This window comes from Gadus macrocephalus, chromosome 18, assembly GCF_031168955.1.
Source record: "Gadus macrocephalus chromosome 18, ASM3116895v1".
Lineage (NCBI taxonomy): Eukaryota > Metazoa > Chordata > Actinopteri > Gadiformes > Gadidae > Gadus > Gadus macrocephalus.
In genome coordinates this window covers 14,554,738-14,577,341 of record NC_082399.1, presented here as the reverse complement: position 1 = coordinate 14,577,341, position 22,604 = coordinate 14,554,738, and the positions used below count along the sequence as shown (strand labels likewise).

At 39.7% G+C, this 22,604-nt stretch overlaps 1 protein-coding gene and 1 long non-coding RNA gene across 6 annotated transcripts in view; one reads left to right on the top strand and one right to left on the bottom strand.

The window, feature by feature from the left end:
- Positions 1-2,078, top strand: part of LOC132447049 (supervillin-like) — a 57,618-nt gene extending 55,540 nt beyond the window's left edge. For all 5 annotated transcript variants that reach the window (XM_060037690.1, XM_060037692.1, XM_060037688.1 and 2 more), the window contains 3 exons: positions 111-223; positions 445-600; positions 814-2,078. In XM_060037690.1, the coding sequence (XP_059893673.1) occupies positions 111-223; positions 445-600; positions 814-900 (356 nt within the window). In that variant the 3' untranslated portion in view covers positions 901-2,078. The remainder of the gene's footprint in view (positions 1-110; positions 224-444; positions 601-813) is intronic.
- The window catches only part of LOC132446476 (uncharacterized), a 365,756-nt gene that overhangs the window by 325,355 nt on the left and 17,797 nt on the right, over positions 1-22,604 (bottom strand). The window lies entirely within an intron of this gene.

The following is a 22,604-nucleotide window of genomic DNA, read 5'->3' as shown; positions in this document are numbered from 1 at the left end:
TCGGATGCTGGCTCTGGTGTTGGATCTTGGATTGGCTTTATCTTCCCTGATAAATATCATTGACTGTTTACACTGTGCTCACCTGTCTCCATCATCCTGTGTGTTCACAGAGAAGAACCCAAGGCGCCCCCCGCTGGCCTACCTGGTCATGGCAGGCTGTGAACCCCTCACCTTCACCAACATATTCCCCTATTGGGAGAAAGACCCCTCCGTGGCTCCACCGGTGGGTTACGTCTTCACATTGTATTCATTCAGCAGGATTATGGAAATCAAGCCGTCATATCCGCCTAGTGGGAGACGGGGTCTTGACCTGTGTGTGTGTGTGTGTGTGTGTGTGTGTGTGTGTGTGTGTGTGTGTGTGTGTGTGTGTGTGTGTGTGTGTGTGTGTGTGTGTGTGTGTGTGTGTGTGTGTGTGTGTGTGTGTGTGTGTGTGTGCGCGTGCAGGGGGAGGGTTCCAGGAGTAAGGTGGTGCTGGTGAAGGAGGTGCTCTCCAAGCTGAGTAAGGAGCAGTACTCCATCGAGGAGCTGACCAGGAAGCCCCTCCCCGAGGGCGTGGACCCCCTCCGCCTGGAAGACTACCTCGCCGACCACGACTTCAAAGTAAGAGCGTCTGAGCCACGCCCTCATCAAATGCACACGATGCCATTAAATTATCGACACAATATGCGCAAAAATACATGTTTAAAGGATGTTCATGTTGTGTCTTTGTGTTGACATTTGAATGTTGTGATTAAAATGATCAAAACCATTCCATCTTGTCTGTCAATCACGATGTGCTTTCCAACTCAAAGTCCTGTGGGGAATGTGTTGCAGGTGCTTCTAGAGATGAGTCGGGTGGAGTTCAACGCCTTGCCCAGCTGGAAGCAGAGGAACCTGAAGAAGAACAAGGACCTGTTTTAAAAAGCTTCACAACTGAAACAACGTTACCCTTATATATTTTTTGTATTCCGTGGAATGATTTCAAACTCTCATGTGAAACAAGCAATGAGATAAAAAAACGGAATAATGTATATTTGTGTTCAAATGTTTTTTTTATTTTATTTGCATTTTTAATTTTTTTAAGGTTGCAATGAAACGGTTGCATGCAATTTGATCGTTAATGGCAAAGTCCACCCTCCCTCCCGATACAGAAATCTATAGAAATATAACCACACACATACACGGATACACACAAACACACACTATAAATATGTAATATACAATGTTTTGTCTTGTGCCAATGTTAACCTTTCAATGTTTCAATATGTGGGTGAATGTACGAAATGAGCCCGTTGTTTAAATTATATATGCCAAACCTTTTAAGGGACTATCCAGCTCCAGAAATGTACCTTATCCCCCTAGCATCCATCTTTGATCTGGGTGGGGAATCCCAATGCCGAAGTTAACATCCAAGATGTAACCTGGAGGGCTGCTGGGTGAATAAGGTCCATGCACGGCCCAATGCAGACATAATTGTATAATATTCATATATTGCAAATCAGAATGAAGTGTAAATCCCTGACAGTAAGGTGACATGAACTATTTCACCGCAAAGCAAGTGTTTGATAACGACTGCCTTTTTTTATGTTGAAGTTAGCCAATAACAAGTCAGCACCAAGCTAAAACAATGCTATTTGAGAATAGTGTCAACTTGGATTTCTAACCGAATCCTTTCACCACTGTTACGTTTACGTTTAAGTCCCTGAAGTAATAATTAAGCCAACAGTCGGGAACCTAACTCTCAGACAATGGGAAAGAAACCCCAGTAGTGAATAGGCCTTTTATGGTAAGTTTTCTTTGGTTCAAATGATTAGTAGGCTACACCTTGAATACAAACCTTCACTAACTAGTATTCGCAGAGGGCAGAAAGCTCTACATCTTATCCCCTAACTGCAATTAAAACAACCTATTTTAATTACTTTTACTGAGAGGATGTCTGAAGTTTGTAGTTTGATCGCCATTGCAACTCATTGTCTTTGTGTTTGAGAGAGACAAAGAGAAATCGTGTGCCATAAACTGCTTATATAACATCTTTAGTGCTCAAACTCTTTGTAGGGAAATGCATATTCTAACAATATAAAATATATTGTAAATGGCAACTGTCTTGACTTATTTGTCTACCATTTCTATACCATATATCTCTGTACAATAATATCTTGACTAAAGTCCTAGTCACTTTCTATACATGTTTTTATATATATAAACATTGAGATCTATATATTTAAACCTGTGTATATATAGTATCTATACAGATATTTCCTAGTCACTATGTATGTATGCATGTATATATATTTATTTATTAACAGAGGTTGCTGTAGTCATAGATGATACCAGACTGCAGCAATGCATGTCAGAATATGTAGCTATAAGATGACTAAAAGTGCATTCCCGTTACAGCATGTTATTACCTATGTCTCCAAGACTTGGTTAGACTTGGTGTACAAGATGTATATCACTGAACAAATGAACTCCATCAGAGACTGTTGGGAAGCCTTCCCATTCCCTGATTACATTCATGATGATAAATCAATTTCTTTGAGGAAACGTATTTTAATATTTTTCTTTTTTGTATTGCTATTCACTTTGAACTGGTGTAGAACCCAGTGGGAGATTGATGGGGCCGTGTGTCCAGGGACGCGGGAAGTCAGTCCGAGGGGGGGGGGGTGCTGAGAGAGAATCTATATAATGTCGTCATAATAAATGCTGCGCAACATCCGTTGTTTACAGAGACGAGATGAGGGGTGACGTCACATTCAGGGATCCGCTCTGATAAACACTGTGTAAAAAGTTCTGCCAACTAGCCACTGTTATACACAAACGTTAGCAAATAAACAATGTGGAAATTAGAGTCAACTCGGCTGATACTGGGCTGAATTTCACACACTAACAACATGCCGACAAGCTGTTGCGGTCCGGGATTATACACAGCGTTATAACAAGGATTCAGGAGGTTATTTCTAAAGGTTTACAAAGGAAAGTGACAATAATAGAAAGCCTTAATTTTCATCCAGACTTACGAGTTGTCTGATATGAGGAAGGTGACGATTTCTCCGTCAAGTGAACCGCCAGTCTTTGCTCTTTTTTTGCCAACCAGTTTACGTGCGGGATTCCAGAATCAAAACGATAACATTCAACGTGTCTATTAATATGGCAGCAACATTTTACACCTTTAGAATGTTCACTACAACAGATGTTGAACACCAACATGCTTATGTAAAATCAGCATAGTACCGATAATATGATAAATATCATAAAAAGGGTGGAATCATGTTGTATGATAAAATTATACAACAAAAAAAAAGTATTGATTTGTTCAGAAAACTTTCTCACTTGCAGTTACAGCCAGGGGCCGCTGGAGCACCATAAGCACCCCCACTTCCCGCGTCCCTGGGTAACACTGTTGTTTTTTATTGGTCGTCATGAAAAAAAACATAAGGGGTAACACTGTCGTTTTTTATTGGTCGTCATGAAAAAAACGTAAGGGGTAACACTGTTGTTTTTTATTGGTCGTCATGAAAAAAAACATAAAGGGGGTAACACTGTTGTTTTTTTTGGTCGTCATGAAAAAAAACCTAAGGGGTAACACTGTTGTTTATTATTTGTCGTCTTGAAAGAAAAAAAAAGGGAAATAATAGAAACACACACATACATTTTAATGTCATGTATCCTCTTTAATGATGATTGATTTTTGTGTTTCGTCATCGCCTCAGTGGTGCAGTGGGGTGTACTCTGCCTAACCCCCTGGAGACCGGGGTTCAAGTCCGGTTGATGACCTCTGTTGGTAGTTTCTTATCTCTATTTCATGCAAATTATAAAGTCAAGTATAACCTTTGTGATGACTTTAACCGGTGTCTTGATGGTGCATTGTTAAGTTTGGAGGTTAATGCTCTAAACAGCTCATGTTCCGATCCCTGCAAAAACGTTGACAGGGGTGCCACTGTCGTTTTTTATTGGTCAACATGGAAAAAACATGAGGGGTAACTGTTGTTTTTTATCGGCCGTCATGAAATAAATATAAGGGGAAAACACTGTCGATATTTATCAAATAAAACATAGGGGGTGACACTGTTGTTTTTCTTTGGTCGTCATGAAAAAAAACACAAGGGGTAACACTGTCGTTTTTATCAAATGAAACATGAGGGGTAACACTGTCGTTTTTATCAAATGAAACATAAGGGGTAACACTGTTGTTTTTCTTTGGTCGTCATGAAAAAAACCATAAGGGGTAACACTGTTGTTTTTTATTGGTCGTCATGAAAGAAAACATAAGGGGTAACACTGTTGTTTTTCATTGGTCGTCAGGAAAAAAAACATAAGGTGTAACACTGTTGTCTTTGTCAAATAAAATATAAGGGGTAACACTGTCGTTTTTTATCAGTCATCATGAAAAAAACAAGGGGTATCACTGTCGTTGTCGTTTTTTTTCATGGCGACCAATAAAAAACGACAGTATTACCCCCTATGTTTTATTTGATAAATATCGACAGTGTTACCCCTTATGTTTATTTCATGACGACCAATAAAAAACAGCAGTCTTACCCCTTATGTTTTTTTTCATGACGACCAATAAAAACGACAGTGTAACACTGTCGTTTTTATCAAATGAAACATGAGGGGTGACACTGTCGTTTTTCTTTGGTAGTCACGAAAAAAACCATAAGGGGTAACACTGTTCCTTTTTTTATTGGTCGTCATGAAAAAAAACATAAGGGGTAACACTGTTCCTTTTTTTATTGGTCGTCATGAAAAAAAACATAAGGGGTAACATTGTTGTTTTTTATTGGTCGTCATGAAAAAAAACATAAGGGGTAACCATGTTGTTTTTTATTGGTCGTCATGAAAAAAAACATAAAAGGGGTGACACTGTTGTTTTTTTTGGTCGTCATGAAAGGAAACATAAGGGGTAACACTGTTGTTTTTTATTGGTCGTCATGAAAGAAAACATAAGGGGTAACACTGTTGTTTTTTATTGGTCGTCATGAAAAAAAACATAAGGGGTAACACTGTTGTCTTTGTCAAATAAAATATAAGGGGTAACACTGTCGTTTTTTATCAGTCATCATGAAAAAACAAGGGGTAACACTGTCGTTTTTTTTCATGACGACCAAAGAAAAACAACAGTGTTACCCCCTATGTTTTATTTGATAAATATCGACAGTGTTACCCCTTATGTTTATTTCATGACGACCCATAAAAAACAGCAGTCTTACCCCTTATGTTTTTTTTCATGACGACCAATAAAAACGACAGTGTTACCCCTTATGTTTTTTTCACTGTCGTTTTTATCAAATGAAACATGAGGGGTGACACTGTCGTTTTTCTTTGGTAGTCACGAAAAAAACCACTGTCGTTTTTCTTTGGTAGTCACGAAAAAAACCATAAGGGGTAACACTGTTCCTTTTTTTATTGGTCGTCATGAATAAAAACATAAGGGGTAACACTGTTCCTTTTTTTATTGGTCGTCATGAAAAAAACATAAGGGGTAACACTGTTCCTTTTTTTATTGGTCGTCATGAAAAAAAACATAAGGGGTAACCATGTTGTTTTTTATTGGTCGTCATGAAAAAAAACATAAGGGGTAACATTGTTGTTTTTTATTGGTCGTCATGAAAAAAAACATAAAAGGGGTAACACTGTTGTTTTTTTTGGTCGTCATGAAAGGAAACATAAGGGGTAACACTGTTGTTTTTTATTGGTCGTCATGAAAGAAAACATAAGGGGTAACACTGTTGTTTTTTATTGGTCGTCATGAAAAAAAACATAAGGGGTAACACTGTTGTCTTTGTCAAATAAAATATAAGGGGTAACACTGTCGTTTTTTATCAGTCATCATGAAAGGAAACATAAGGGTAAATATTTATTTGATAAATAAGGGGTAAGACTGCTGTTTTTTATTGGTCGTCATGAAATAAACATAAGGGGTAACACTGTCGATATTTATCAAATAAATATTTACCCTTATGTTTCCTTTCATGACGACCAAAAAAAACAACAGTGTTACCCCTTTTATGTTTTTTTTCATGACGACCAATAAAAAACAACAATGTTACCCCTTATGTTTTTTTTCATGACGACCAATAAAAAACAACATGGAAAAAAAACAACATGGTTACCCCTTATGTTTTTTTTCATGACGACCAATAAAAAAAGGAACAGTGTTACCCCCTATGTTTTATTTGATAAATATCGACAGTGTTACCCCTTATGTTTATTTCATGACGACCCATAAAAAACAGCAGTCTTACCCCTTATGTTTTTTTTCATGACGACCAATAAAAACGACAGTGTTACCCCTTATGTTTTTTTCACTGTCGTTTTTATCAAATGAAACATGAGGGGTGACACTGTCGTTTTTCTTTGGTAGTCACGAAAAAAACCACTGTCGTTTTTCTTTGGTAGTCACGAAAAAAACCATAAGGGGTAACACTGTTCCTTTTTTTATTGGTCGTCATGAATAAAAACATAAGGGGTAACACTGTTCCTTTTTTTATTGGTCGTCATGAAAAAAACATAAGGGGTAACACTGTTCCTTTTTTTATTGGTCGTCATGAAAAAAAACATAAGGGGTAACCATGTTGTTTTTTATTGGTCGTCATGAAAAAAAACATAAGGGGTAACATTGTTGTTTTTTATTGGTCGTCATGAAAAAAAACATAAAAGGGGTAACACTGTTGTTTTTTTTGGTCGTCATGAAAGGAAACATAAGGGGTAACACTGTTGTTTTTTATTGGTCGTCATGAAAGAAAACATAAGGGGTAACACTGTTGTTTTTTATTGGTCGTCATGAAAAAAAACATAAGGGGTAACACTGTTGTCTTTGTCAAATAAAATATAAGGGGTAACACTGTCGTTTTTTATCAGTCATCATGAAAGGAAACATAAGGGTAAATATTTATTTGATAAATAAGGGGTAAGACTGCTGTTTTTTATTGGTCGTCATGAAATAAACATAAGGGGTAACACTGTCGATATTTATCAAATAAATATTTACCCTTATGTTTCCTTTCATGACGACCAAAAAAAACAACAGTGTTACCCCTTTTATGTTTTTTTTCATGACGACCAATAAAAAACAACAATGTTACCCCTTATGTTTTTTTTCATGACGACCAATAAAAAACAACATGGAAAAAAAACAACATGGTTACCCCTTATGTTTTTTTTCATGACGACCAATAAAAAAAGGAACAGTGTTACCCCCTATGTTTTATTTGATAAATATCGACAGTGTTACCCCTTATGTTTATTTCATGACGACCCATAAAAAACAGCAGTCTTACCCCTTATGTTTTTTTTCATGACGACCAATAAAAACGACAGTGTTACCCCTTATGTTTTTTTCACTGTCGTTTTTATCAAATGAAACATGAGGGGTGACACTGTCGTTTTTCTTTGGTAGTCACGAAAAAAACCACTGTCGTTTTTCTTTGGTAGTCACGAAAAAAACCATAAGGGGTAACACTGTTCCTTTTTTTATTGGTCGTCATGAATAAAAACATAAGGGGTAACACTGTTCCTTTTTTTATTGGTCGTCATGAAAAAAAACATAAGGGGTAACACTGTTCCTTTTTTTATTGGTCGTCATGAAAAAAAACATAAGGGGTAACCATGTTGTTTTTTATTGGTTGTCATGAAAAAAAACATAAAGGGGGTAACACTGTTGTTTTTTTTGGTCGTCATGAAAAAAAACATAAGGGGTAACACAGTTGTTTATTATTTGTCGTCTTGAAAAAAAAACATTTTTCATGACGACCAATAAAAAACAGCAGTGTTACCCCTTGTGGTTTTTTTCATGACGACCAAAGAAAAACAACAGTGTTACCCCCTATGTTTTATTTGATAAATATCGACAGTGTTACCCCTTATGTTTTTTTTCATGTCGGCCAATAAAAAACGACAGTGTAACACTGTCGTTTTTATCAAATGAAACATGAGGGGTGACACTGTCGTTTTTCTTTGGTAGTCACGAAAAAAACCATAAGCGGTAACACTGTTCCTTTTTTTATTGGTTGTCATGAAAAAAAACATAAGGGGTAACACTGTTGTTTTTTATTGGTCGTCATGAAAAAAAACATAAAAGGGGTAACACTGTTGTTTTTTTAAAAAATATCAGGGAAATAATAGAAATACACACATACATTTTAATGTCATGGATATCCTCTTTATTGATGATTGATTATTGTGCATTGTCATCGCCTCAGTGGTGCAGTGGGGTGCACTCTGCCTGACCCCTGGAGACCGGGGTTCAAGTCCGGTTGATGACCTCTGTTGGAAGTTTCTTTTCTCTATTTCATGCGAATTATAAAGTCAAGTATAACCTTTGTGATGACTGTAACCGGTGTCTTGATGGTGCATTGTTAAGTTCGGAGATTAACACTCTAAACAGCTCATGATCCGATCCCTGCAAAAACGTCGACCGGGGTGCCACTGTCGTTTTTTATTGGTCAACATGGAAAAAACATGAGGGGTAACTCTGTCGTTTTTTATCGGCCGTCATGAAATAAATATAAGGAGAAAACACTGTCGTTTTTATCAAATGAAATATGAGGGGTAACACTGTCGTTTTTATCAAATGAAACATAAGGGGTAACACTGTCGTTTTTCTTTGGTCGTCATGAAAAAAACCATAAGGGGTAACACTGTTGTTTTTTATTGGTCGTCATGAAAGAAAACATAAGGGGTAACACTGTTGTTTTTTATTGGTCGTCATGGAAAAAAAACATAAGGGGTAACACTGTTGTCTTTGTCAAATAAAATATAAGGGGTAACACTGTCGTTTTTTATCAGTCATCATGAAAAAAACAAGGGGTAACACTGTCGTTTTTTTTCATGACGACCAATAAAAAACGACAGTGTTACCCCTTGTGGTTTTTTTCATAACGACCAATAAAAACGACAGTGTTACCCCTTATGTTTTTTTTCATGACGGCCAATAAAAAACGACAGTGTAACACTGTCGTTTTTATCAAATGAAACATGAGGGGTGACACTGTCGTTTTTCTTTGATAGTCACGAAAAAAACCATAAGGGGTAACACTGTTCCTTTTTTTATTGGTCGTCATGAAAAAAAACATAAGGGGTAACACTGTTCCTTTTTTTATTGGTCGTCATGAAAAAAAACATAAGGGGTAACCATGTTGTTTTTTATTGGTCGTCATGAAAAAAAAACATAAAAGGGGTAACACTGTTGTTTTTTTTGGTCGTCATGAAAAAAAACATAAGGGAAATAATAGAAATACACGCATACATTTTAATGTCATGTATATCCTCTTTATTGATGATTGATTATTGTGTATTGTCATCGCCTCAGTGGTGCAGTGGGGTGCACTCTGCCTAACCCCCTGGAGACCGGGGTTCAAGTCTGGTTGATGACCTCTGTTGGAAGTATCTTTTCTCTATTTCATGCGAATTATAAAGTCAAGTATAACCTTTGTGATGACTTTAACCGGTGTCTTGATGGTGCATTGTTAAGTTCGGAGGTTTACACTCAAAACTGCTCATGTTCCGATCCCTGCAAAAACGTTGACAGGGGTGCCACTGTCGTTTTTTATTGGTCAACATGGAAAAAACATGAGGGGTAACTCTGTCGTTTTTTATCGGCCGTCATGAAATAAATATAAGGAGAAAACACTGTCGATTTTTATCAAATAAAACATAGGGGGTGACACTGTTGTTTTTCATTGGTCGTCATGAAAAAAAACACAAGGGGTAACACTGTCGTTTTTATCAAATGAAATATGAGGGGTAACACTGTCGTTTTTATCAAATGAAACATAAGGGGTAACACTGTCGTTTTTCTTTGGTCGTCATGAAAAAAACCATAAGGGGTAACACTGTTGTTTTTTATTGGTCGTCATGAAAGAAAACATAAGGGGTAACACTGTTGTTTTTTATTGGTCGTCATGGAAAAAAAACATAAGGGGTAACACTGTTGTCTTTGTCAAATAAAATATAAGGGGTAACACTGTCGTTTTTTATCAGTCATCATGAAAAAAACAAGGGGTAACACTGTCGTTTTTTTTCATGACGACCAATAAAAAACGACAGTGTTACCCCTTGTGGTTTTTTTCATGACGACCAATAAAAACGACAGTGTTACCCCTTATGTTTTTTTTCATGACGGCCAATAAAAAACGACAGTGTAACACTGTCGTTTTTATCAAATGAAACATGAGGGGTGACACTGTCGTTTTTCTTTGGTAGTCACGAAAAAAACCATAAGGGGTAACACTGTTCCTTTTTTTATTGGTCGTCATGAAAAAAAACATAAGGGGTAACACTGTTCCTTTTTTTATTGGTCGTCATGAAAAAAAACATAAGGGGTAACCATGTTGTTTTTTATTGGTCGTCATGAAAAAAAAACATAAAAGGGGTAACACTGTTGTTTTTTTTGGTCGTCATGAAAAAAAACATAAGGGAAATAATAGAAATACACGCATACATTTTAATGTCATGTATATCCTCTTTATTGATGATTGATTATTGTGTATTGTCATCGCCTCAGTGGTGCAGTGGGGTGCACTCTGCCTAACCCCCTGGAGACCGGGGTTCAAGTCTGGTTGATGACCTCTGTTGGAAGTATCTTTTCTCTATTTCATGCGAATTATAAAGTCAAGTATAACCTTTGTGATGACTTTAACCGGTGTCTTGATGGTGCATTGTTAAGTTCGGAGGTTTACACTCAAAACTGCTCATGTTCCGATCCCTGCAAAAACGTTGACAGGGGTGCCACTGTCGTTTTTTATTGGTCAACATGGAAAAAACATGAGGGGTAACTGTCGTTTTTTATCGGCCGTCATGAAATAAATATAAGGGGAAAACACTGTCGATATTTATCAAATAAAACATAGGGGGTGACACTGTTGTTTTTCTTTGGTCGTCATGAAAAAAAACATAAGGGAAATAATAGAAATACACACATACATTTTAATGTCATGTATATCCTCTTTATTGATGATTGATTATTGTGTATTGTCATCGCCTCAGTGGTGCAGTGGGGTGTACTCTGCCTAACCCCCTGGAGACCGGGGTTCAAGTCTGGTTGATGACCTGTGTTAGAAGTTTCTTTTCTCTATTTCATGCGAATTATAAAGTCAAGTATAACCTTTGTGATGACTTTAACCGGTGTCTTGATGGTGCATTGTTAAGTTCGGAGGTTAACACTCAAAACAGCTCATGTTCCGATCCCTGCAAAAACGTTGACAGGGGTGCCACTGTCGTTTTTTATTGGTCAACATGGAAAAAACATGAGGGGTAACTGTCGTTTTTTATCGGCCGTCATGAAATAAATATAAGGGGAAAACACTGTCGATATTTATCAAATAAAACATAGGGGGTGACACTGTTGTTTTTCTTTGGTCGTCATGAAAAAAAACAAAAGGGGTAACACTGTCGTTTTTATCAAATGAAACATGAGGGGTAACACTGTCGTTTTTATCAAATGAAACATAAGGGGTAACACTGTCGTTTTTCTTTGGTCGTCATGAAAAAAACCATAAGGGGTAACACTGTTGTTTTTTATTGGTCGTCATGAAAAAAAACATAAGGGGTAACACTGTTGTCTTTGTCAAATAAAATATAAGGGGTAACACTGTCGTTTTTTTATCAGTCATCAAGAAAAAAACAAGGGGTAACACTGTCGTTTTTTTTCATGACGACCAATAAAAACGACAGTGTTACCCCTTATGTTTTTTTTCATGACGGCCAATAAAAAACGACAGTGTAACACTGTCGTTTTTATCAAATGAAACATGAGGGGTGACACTGTCGTTTTTCTTTGGTAGTCACGAAAAAAACCATAAGGGGTAACACTGTTCCTTTTTTTATTGGTCGTCATGAAAAAAAACATAAGGGGTAACACTGTTCCTTTTTTTATTGGTCGTCATGAAAAAAAACATAAGGGGTAACATTGTTGTTTTTTATTGGTCGTCATGAAAAAAAACATAAGGGGTAACCATGTTGTTTTTTATTGGTCGTCATGAAAAAAAACATAAAAGGGGTAACACTGTTGTTTTTTTTGGTCGTCATGAAAAAAAACATAAGGGAAATAATAGAAATACACACATACATTTTAATGTCATGTATATCCTCTTTATTGATGATTGATTATTGTGTATTGTCATCGCCTCAGTGGTGCAGTGGGGTGCACTCTGCCTAACCCCCTGGAGACCGGGGTTCAAGTCTGGTTGATGACCTCTGTTGGAAGTATCTTTTCTCTATTTCATGCGAATTATAAAGTCAAGTATAACCTTTGTGATGACTTTAACCGGTGTCTTGATGGTGCATTGTTAAGTTCGGAGGTTTACACTCAAAACTGCTCATGTTCCGATCCCTGCAAAAACGTTGACAGGGGTGCCACTGTCGTTTTTTATTGGTCAACATGGAAAAAACATGAGGGGTAACTGTCGTTTTTTATCGGCCGTCATGAAATAAATATAAGGGGAAAACACTGTCGATATTTATCAAATAAAACATAGGGGGTGACACTGTTGTTTTTCTTTGGTCGTCATGAAAAAAAACATAAGGGAAATAATAGAAATACACACATACATTTTAATGTCATGTATATCCTCTTTATTGATGATTGATTATTGTGTATTGTCATAGCCTCAGTGGTGCAGTGGGGTGCACTCTGCCTAACCCCCTGGAGACCGGGGTTCAAGTCTGGTTGATGACCTGTGTTAGAAGTTTCTTTTCTCTATTTCATGCGAATTATAAAGTCAAGTATAACCTTTGTGATGACTTTAACCGGTGTCTTGATGGTGCATTGTTAAGTTCGGAGGTTAACACTCAAAACAGCTCATGTTCCGATCCCTGCAAAAACGTTGACAGGGGTGCCACTGTCGTTTTTTATTGGTCAACATGGAAAAAACATGAGGGGTAACTGTCGTTTTTTATCGGCCGTCATGAAATAAACATAAGGGGAAAACACTGTCGATATTTATCAAATAAAACATAGGGGGTGACACTGTTGTTTTTCTTTGGTCGTCATGAAAAAAAACACAAGGGGTAACACTGTCGTTTTTATCAAATGAAACATGAGGGGTAACACTGTCGTTTTTATCAAATGAAACATAAGGGGTAACACTGTCGTTTTTCTTTGGTCGTCATGAAAAAAACCATAAGGGGTAACACTGTTGTTTTTTATTGGTCGTCATGAAAGGAAACATAAGGGGTAACACTGTTGTTTTTTATTGGTCGTCATGAAAAAAAACATAAGGGGTAACACTGTTGTCTTTGTCAAATGAAACATAAGGGGTAACACTGTCGTTTTTCTTTGGTCGTCATGAAAAAAACCATAAGGGGTAACACTGTTGTTTTTTATTGGTCGTCATGAAAGGAAACATAAGGGGTAACACTGTTGTTTTTTATTGGTCGTCATGAAAGGAAACATAAGGGGTAACACTGTTGTTTTTTATCAGTCATCAAGAAAAAAACAAGGGGTAACACTGTCGTTTTTTTTCATGACGACCAATAAAAAATGACAGTGTTACCCCTTATGTTTTTTTTCATGACGACCAATAAAAAACGACAGTGTAACACTGTCGTTTTTATCAAATGAAACATGAGGGGTGACACTGTCGTTTTTCTTTGGTAGTCACGAAAAAAAACATAAGGGGTAACACTGTTGTTTTTTATTGGTCGTCATGAATGAAAACATAAGGGGTAACACTGTTGTTTTTTATTGGTCGTCATGAATAAAAACATAAAGGGAGTAACACTGTTGTTTTTTATTGGTCGTCATGAATAAAAACATAAGGGGTAACACTGTCATTTTTATCAAATGAAACGTAAAAAAAACTGTCGTTTTTTATCTGTGGTCATGAAAAACCCATAAGGGGTAACACTGTTGAAAAGTATCGAATAAAACATAGGGGGTAACACCAGGGACGCGGGAAGTCAGTCCAAGGGGGGGGGGGGGTGCTGAGAGAGAGTCTATATAATGACGTCATAATAAATGCTGTGCAACATTCAGGGCTCCGCTCTGATAAACACTCTACTGGCGTGTAAAAAGAGTTCTGCCAACTAGTGTTATTCACAAACGTCAGCAAGTAAACAATGTGGAAATTAGAGTCAACTCGGCTGATACTGTGCTGAATTTCACACTATAACAACATGCCGACAAGCTGTTGCGGTCCGGGATTATACACAGCGTTATAACAAGGATTTTGGAGGTTATTTCTAAAGGTTTAAAAGGAGAGTGACAATGAAAGAAAGCCTTTATTTTCATCCAGAGTTACGAGTTGTCTGATATGAGGAAAGTGACGGTTTCTCCGTCAAGTGAACCGTCCGTCTTTGCTCTTTTTTTGCCAACCAGTTTACGTGCAGGATTCCAGAATCATAACGATAACATTCAACGTGTCTATTAATATGGCAGCAACATTTTACACCAGTTTTAGAATGTTCACTACAACAGATGTTGAACACCAACATGCTTATGTAAAATCAGCATAGTACGATATTCAGCTATCGACAGTTCTGCGTTGTGCGTAGCCTACGTCAGCCTACTCAGACAATGTTCTAAATAAATTGAAATGATAATATCATAAATATCATAAAAAGGGTGGATGTCAATAATTAAATGAAAAATCATGTTGTATGATAAAATAAAAAAATAAAAATTGATTTGTTCATAAAACCTTCTCACTTGCAGTTACAGCCAGAGGCCGCCAGGGGGGGGGGGTGCTGCAGCACCCGAAGCACCCCCACTTCCCGCGTCCCTGCGTGTTTCTGTCTGTTCATCAATTTTGAGTACTTTCTATAGATGGTATTTTTCTTGTCATGACTTAAACGTTCCTAATAACACACCTAGCAAGCAATCTACATGCATTTAGAATGATACAATTCCAATTATGACGTCACAATTAGTTCCTAAGCAATATCTTGTGTTCTGCAGAGAAAATATATCAGTCGTTTGGACATTGCGTGTAGTAGAGAGAGAGAGCAGCTTCGTTGAAAAAGACATATTTGCAAATCAACTTTTCGCCGTTGCTGTAGTGAGAACATGGACGGTGAGTTCCCAGCTCTGTGCCGAGCAGTATATTTTTGGTGTACCGCTGTGAACGCTTCGGGTCTTCCGAGAGCTCCGCGGCTCAATACCGCCACCTTCAGTTCAGAGAAAGACGCACGTTCAATTTCGATACGAGTTGCAGTTGTATGTAGATTTGAATTTAACCTTTATTTATAATCGAGAGATCAATTGAGGGGTGACCCTCATTTGCAATGATTTCGAGGTTTATCGAAAGAAAATAGTTTGTGTTTAAAAACGTGGCATCCTTGCTGGATGACGAGGATATCCCCTCACAGCAGGTAGCTCGTCTCCCCAACGAACATGCGTGTTTCTTTCTCACCTGGTGGAGGCGCTGCTAAGACACAAATCGTCGAAATGCAGGTTCCCTTGGAAGAACCTCCTAAATGCTATCCCGGAATGATTAATTGGCGTTGAAACCGTACAGTTCAACGGAATGTTTTGCTTGGACATTTTAAAACGGGAGTGAAACACTAATGCACATTATGTTAACGGCCCAACGTAGCCTACGAGAATAAATAAAATAGCTATTTATCTATTTTATTTTACAATTACAATTTCTTTACATCTGGATGTCGATTTCATGTCAATAGACTTTTCTCTCTCTCTCTCTCTCTCTCTCTCTCTCTCTCTCTCTCTCTCTCTCTCTCTCTCTCTCTCTCTCTCTCTCTCTCTCTCTCTCTCTCTCTCTCTCTCTCTCTCTCTCTCTCTCTCTCTCTCACTCTTCTCTCAGGTCAATCATTCTCTGTGTCTAAAGGAGATCTGATAACCACAACGTCTTCCACCTACCTGGTGGAAGATTTTCTGGGGGAAGGAACCTTTGGGAAGGTGGCCAGATGTGTTAAAACAGCCACAAATGTAAAGGTGGCTGTTAAAATCATAAAGAACCACCCGTCAATGTTAGCGTCGGTTAGGCAAGAGGTAAAACAAAACATTAATAAGTTATTTAAATATATATTGCTAAAAACTGTGTGTGTTTCTTTTTGGTACTAGTTTTTCATGTGATTTCGCATTGTAAAATATCTCTTTAACCTGCTCTTTATTCTCAGATTCAAGTCTTAAGGTGCCTCCGAGCTCTGGACCCGGAAAAGTGTGGGATTGTGAGATGGATGGGTGCCCTCAAACACGGTCCGCACTTCTGTCTGGTGTTTGAGCTCCTGGACCAGTCTCTACTAGCCTTCGCCCATCAGACAGCAAACCACCGTCTGCCGCTGATGCAGATCAAAAATATAGTGGAACAGGTAAGGTTGGACCTCAACCTCAACACAATTGTACTGTCGTTGCTCGAAACACAATACATTGTTGTATTTTGTGTTTCTTGAGTGTGTCTGATTGCGTATAAGACTTTATAATTCAACTTTACTCTTTGTTTCTGTGGTGGATAAGCGTAGACTGGGTAGCCCAGCCCATTCTTCGAATGATGATTTGAGTTTGCAATGGAGAAGGGTCTGGAGACGAGCAATACATTTCGTTTTTGCGTGAGCCAATCACTATGCTGGTTTTTTTCGTAACGGAAGAGGCGGAGCCAGGCTGAGCCAAAGTCGGCGCATTTTCCACATAGCCTGCATTAATAGAGTCATTTTGTAGTTTTTATAGTTTTTATAGCTTTTTATAGCTGCTAGGCGTAAAGAGTGTACCGTTCAAAGCGGGATGTTTATTGCGGGGGAGGAGCCGCGGCGGCAGTCGTGATCGTAATTTCCGGTTAGTGCACCACGGAGTACTCGATTTGGAACAGCACTCACATCTGAAAAATTACGTACGGGTATTGGAACACGGCACTGGTTTTGTTAAACCAGGGAATGACGACAGGGAAGCAACGGCAAGCAGCCAATTGCGTGCAGAGTCATTTGAACTAGGCCCATTGATCACGCCTCTTGCGCTGAAGAAAATGACAGCAGCTTCCCCAGACCAACGTGCAATCTACAATGGAGTTTGGTCTGGCAATAGCCAGGCTAAGATGAGGGTGCAAACTTGTCTTGTTTCAGCAAAATTCACAGTTTTTTTAAAGAAATTAGTGCATCCACATGAATTGCTTGTCGACTTAAAGTGTAATTCCGCCGAAAATTGAACCCAGGATCTTTGTTTTGGCATGTAATCCCATCAAATTATCCCTCCAGATACTTTTTTCATTGAAAATCGAGTGTAGAGTTTGCCGGGCGAAATGTTTGGCTTCCATGTTATTGGCTAGGGGCACAGCGAACGCTTCAAAATCGGCGTTTTTTTTAACCACTAATATAACTCAAAATAGCACCAAACCTCTGCATTAGCATGATTAGGGTCCCTGCACATAAAACGAAGCATCAACAACTTAGTTAGCGTAGCGGGAGTTTATTAAAAAAGACTGTCTTTCTAGTCTGTGCCTTACTGGTAGGTCCATGTTTCCAGGAAGTCCACACTAGTGTTGGCTCGTTCGTTCGCGAACTGGTTTGAATGAACGAGGCTTTAGGACGAACAAACCGAACCGGTTCGTTTCTCTCGTTCGTCTCGTTCACCATTCGATTCACCGGAAACTCGACTGAACGAATGAACGAGTTTCTGGTAGCACTAGTCAGTCAGACTCAGTGGAGTTAGTGCTACCGGAAACCCGACTGAACGAACGAACGTATGAACGATTCGCGAACGACTCCTTTTGGCGAACTGAATCACGCGAACTGGGTCACGGAAACGAATCATTAAATCCACCACTAGTCCACACAAGTCCAATACTGGCTACCGTAAATAATATAATACATACGCAAAACAGCTAAGTATCAAGAGGGGAGATTGTAAAGTTAAATTAGTTGGTGCCTCTATTATATTATTTATAATAGAACATTTTCATTCTTTATTTTCTGGCCAAATAATTGTCAACCCCAGTTTGCACCCCTGTAAACCAAATTTTATACTTTAACAATATAAGAGAGTTCGAGAAATCTGACGATGAATGATCACTCACGAACAAGTAAGAACAAAGCCTGAGCTAGTTTGCCAAATAACCAAAGTACCACTCCCCAGACCTCTGCATACATGCTCCATTCTGTCCATACATCATTCATACGTCATCACCTCATCCCATGCATTATTCTCTTATGTTGAAATCGACTGTACTTGCAGAACGCTCTTACACAGCTAACCAGTTCTCTCTAGTTCTCCTTTGACTCACAGCCTGTGTCTCACCATATAAGGAACATGCTAGCAACACACATTAAACATTTGAAGCTTAGGGCGGCTCCAGGCCGACCAAACTCACTCACCTCGGTTCAGCCATAATGGTAACATACTGCAGCTGTACTTGGGGAAGAGTGGTAACTGTCATCAAACATTGATTTTCAGCTGGCCTCAGCCCTTGACCACCTTGGCACCCTTGGGATCATTCATGGCGACCTGAAGCCTGACAACGTCATGATGACAGGACGGGACACTCAAGTCAAAATCATTGACTTCGGCTGTTCCCTCCATTTGTCCCAGGCAATGATTGGCCACAACTTCGGGACCCTCCCGTACAGGTGAGTAACTGACAGCCATCCTGACCTGGTTGGTTCCTATTGGTTGCTGATTACAATGTTTGCTCCAATTTCCTATGTTTCTTTCTTATCAGATCCCCAGAGGTCATGCTGGGTCTCCCATTTACATGCATGATTGATATGTGGTCCCTGGGTTGCACAGCAGCTGAATTGTTAATTGGCGACCCCCTTTATCCCGGCTACACCGAGTATGATATGGTAAGTCTAACCGTGTATTTCAATATATCAAAAATCTTTTAAACTGAGACAATGTTCAAAATTACAAGTCTGAGTCTGTGGGGAGCATTGGAAAGATTTTTGAATCCCTGAACAATAATAACGATCCTTCACATAATCCAGTGGTGGATTACTAACAGGAAGGATGTGTTCTGTTGTGTTTCAGTGGGCATACATCATACATACCCATGGTGAGCTTCCTGATGCTATGCTGGACCAAGGCATCAAAAGCCATTTGTGTTTCACCAAAGGATCAGTCTGGAGACTCAAGGTATCACTATACGTGTCTGTCTGTCACCCGGTCTTAAAGTATCTACAGGTCAAAATAACCTAACCAAAACAGAGGCTATTTTCCAGATGCAACAGGAGTATAAGAAGAGTACGAAGAAAATAGGGCTCAAGCGGCGACGGCCCAGATCGTCCTTTTTCATCTCCCTGGAGGAAGTTGTCGAGGTAGGTGTTGATCCAGTAATGTTGTAGACTTAAATGCAGTGGCCATGTTGTTTCCAATCTTCTAAATCATTTCACTTCAAACCTGAAGGTAGGATATGAGCCAGGCCAACCTATCCCGCCCAGCTTCACAGACCTGTTGAAGAGGATGCTCCATCTGGATTGTGACCAGCGCATCACACCACACGCACTGCTGGAGCATCCCTTCATCAGCCTGGGGACAGAGATCCAGACTGACAGCAGCTGTCCTGAGCCCACTCTGGTCCAGCCTTACAGCAGCAGTCCTGAGCCCACTGTGGTCCAGCCCTACAGCAGCAGACCTGAGCCCAGTGAGGACCAGCACTACAGCACTTGCCCTGAGCCCAGTGTGGACCAGCACTACAGCAGCTGCCCTGAGCCCTGCAGTCTACCTGTTAGCCACACAACTTATATGACAGAGGAACATTGGAAGGCCCCAGTAGACACCACAGACAGTGGCAAAGGGTAGGAGTGCCATTCACTCTCCAATGCTTCCGAGATCTGCTATTGAGTTGCTTCCTAATATCATGCTTTCAAAGTTTCAGCATTCATTTGGTTCTGGGCTCAGGCACTGCTTAATTGTCTTTTATCAGGATTTGTGGATGGAATTACGATATGTTAAAAATCTTTTCTCCTGATTTTTGATATGATAGCACTGCATCCGAACCTACCGCTTCCTATTGTGTTGCCACGGAGACTGAGGAGGTCAAGAAAGCCTTAGCAGACATCCCACTAGGTAAGTCAGAAGTCCTTAGCCTTAGTCTACTCATGTTAGTACTTTAAAGTAAAACATAATTTTGTCCTGTTTTGGTGTCATTTTCAGATGTCACCTCAAAGAACGAGAAGCAGAAACAGGGCAGAGTAAAGAGGCTCTATAAGACGGTGTTGAAGTCCTTCTGCTGCTGTTGCTGCTTTGCCCGTGGGGACCCGGACTAACTGGTTCATACATGGAGCAGCTCAACAGCAACTGCTGGCCAGAGACCAGTGTGGACCACCGAAATAGAAGCTGCCCTGAACTCAGCCTGGACTACCCCAAAGACAGCCGCCGTGTTGACCACCCCAAAGCAGCTGCCTTGAGACTAGTGTGGCCCCAAAGGCAGCCCCCCTGAGACTAGTGTGTACCACACCAAAGGCCGCAGCTGCCTTGAGCCAAGTGGGGGCCGACCGAAAGGCAGCAGCTTCCCTGAGTTCACTGTGGACCAGCCCACCATCAGCTGCACTGAGCCCACTCTGGTCCAGCCTTACAGCAGCAGTCCTGAGCCAAGTGTGGACCAGCCTTACAGCAGCTGCCCTGAGCCCATTGTGGACCAGCGCTGCAGTCTACCTGTGAGCCACACACCTTCTGTGTCAGAGGAACAGAGGAAGGCCTCAGTAGACACCACAGACAGGGGCAAAGGGTAGGTGTGTCATTCACTCTCCAATGCTTCCTAGATCCACCATTGAGTTGCTTCCTACTATTATGCTTTCAACATTAATTTGGTTCTGGCTCATGCACTGCTTAATTGTCTTTTTATCAGGATTTGTTGATGGAATTACGTTATTTTAAAAATCTTTTATCTCGACTTTTTATTTGATAGCACTGCATCCATACCTACCGCTTCCTATGGGGTTGCCACGGAGTGTGCGGAGGGTCAAGCCAGCCGTAGCAGACATCCCACTAGGTATGTCAGATGTCTAAAGCCCTAGACCACTCATGTTAGTATTTTATACTTAAACATACATTTCCTGTTTTTGTGTCATTTCAGATGTCACCCCAAAGAAGAAGAAGCAGAAACAGGCAGAGTAAAGAGGTTCTTTAAGACAGTGTTGAAGTCCTTCTGCTGTTGCTGCTTTGCCCATGGGGACCTGGACTAACTGGTTCATACATGGACCAGCCTAACAGCAGTTGCTGGCCAGAGACCAGTGTTGGCCACAAAAACAGCTGCTGGCCTGAGCCCAGTGTGGACCACCCAAAAGGCTGCTGCCCTGTTTGCAGCAAGATTGCTGGCACTCAATTGAGCAACCTCAGTGACCTATATAAGGTCAGGTCACTGAGGAAGGACCGCTCGATCATGGCTGAAGCAACCCATCCCCTGTACTTTGAATTTTTCTTGCTGCCATCAGGGAGCAGATATAAGCTGCCACTCTGTCATACGTACCGGTTAAAAAAAAGTATGCCTGCGGCCATTAATCATCAATCATCTGGATCAATCATCACATGAAACAAGTGTGATCTGTTTTGTGTTGTGATCTGTTTTGCGTTATTTGTTGTCCTATGTGTTTGCTGCATCTTTTTCACTGCTGGCTGGGCATCAAATTGGGGATAATAAAGATACCTTGTACCTGAGAGGTCCCACTCGGAGGTCCACCGAGGTCAACCTCATCAGATCATAATGTAGTCCACCTAAGACTGTTGCAACATGAGCAGGTGGTGTAGCCAAGACTGGAGGTTTGGACTGAGGACAGTCCACATCTCCCCTTGCATTTCAAGGCTGCTTTGAGTGCACAGACTGGTCAGTGTTCTTGGACGCCTCAGACGATGTAAATGTACTGACGTTACGACTAGCTATATTGGGTCTGGTAAAGACTCTGTGATCCCTACCAAGGAAGTGAAAGTCTTTGCAAATAATAAACTCTGGGTTTCAAAATAATTAATATTTCGATTAGTCAAAGGAAGACTGCTTTTAATAGAGGTGATGCAACGAAGGAAAGGGAATTAAGAAAGCTAAAATGAATACAGAGTTTAGAAGTAATAAACCAAGAGCTGCCTGGAACGGCATGAAAAAAATACTCGGTGTTATGAGAGGGGGAATAAGGTAGTTAGGCTCGACGGTTTTAACTCTGATGCATAACTAGCTGGGTTTTGATCAGCACCCATCCCCAAACTCAGTTATTGAGGGAACTGAAACTGATTTAGTGGAGCACTAAAAAATATTTGGGTACCATGTGTGATACCAGGTTGTGCTTTCAGGCTAATGCAGATGCAATTTTTAAGAAGGTTTAACAATGTCTTTACTTTTTAAGGAATATAATTCATTTACTGCGTGCACCAAAATGATGACTGTTGTACATTTCTATTTATTTTATACATACTTTTATTGAGTGTCTGCTGTCTTTTGTAATGTGATGTGGTTTGAGTCTGGCCAAAATAGGCGTGATTGCTTGTGAGGGTGGCCAGCAAAATGATTGGGGTGCATCAAGCACAGGCTCATAACATATAAGGTCTGTTTCTGTATCTATCCACCCCCTGCAGAAGGAGTTTGAGGTTCTATCTTACTAGGTAGAACTCAGAGATCTAAAAAATTCAAAGACTTTTCTTTGCACGGAAATTTGAAGGCTTAATTGTTGGCATAAAATACTGCACTAAGCCCTTTCTGCACTCAGTAATTTGCTTGTCATTGTCTTTAATTTAATTGATCTTGCATTGTACT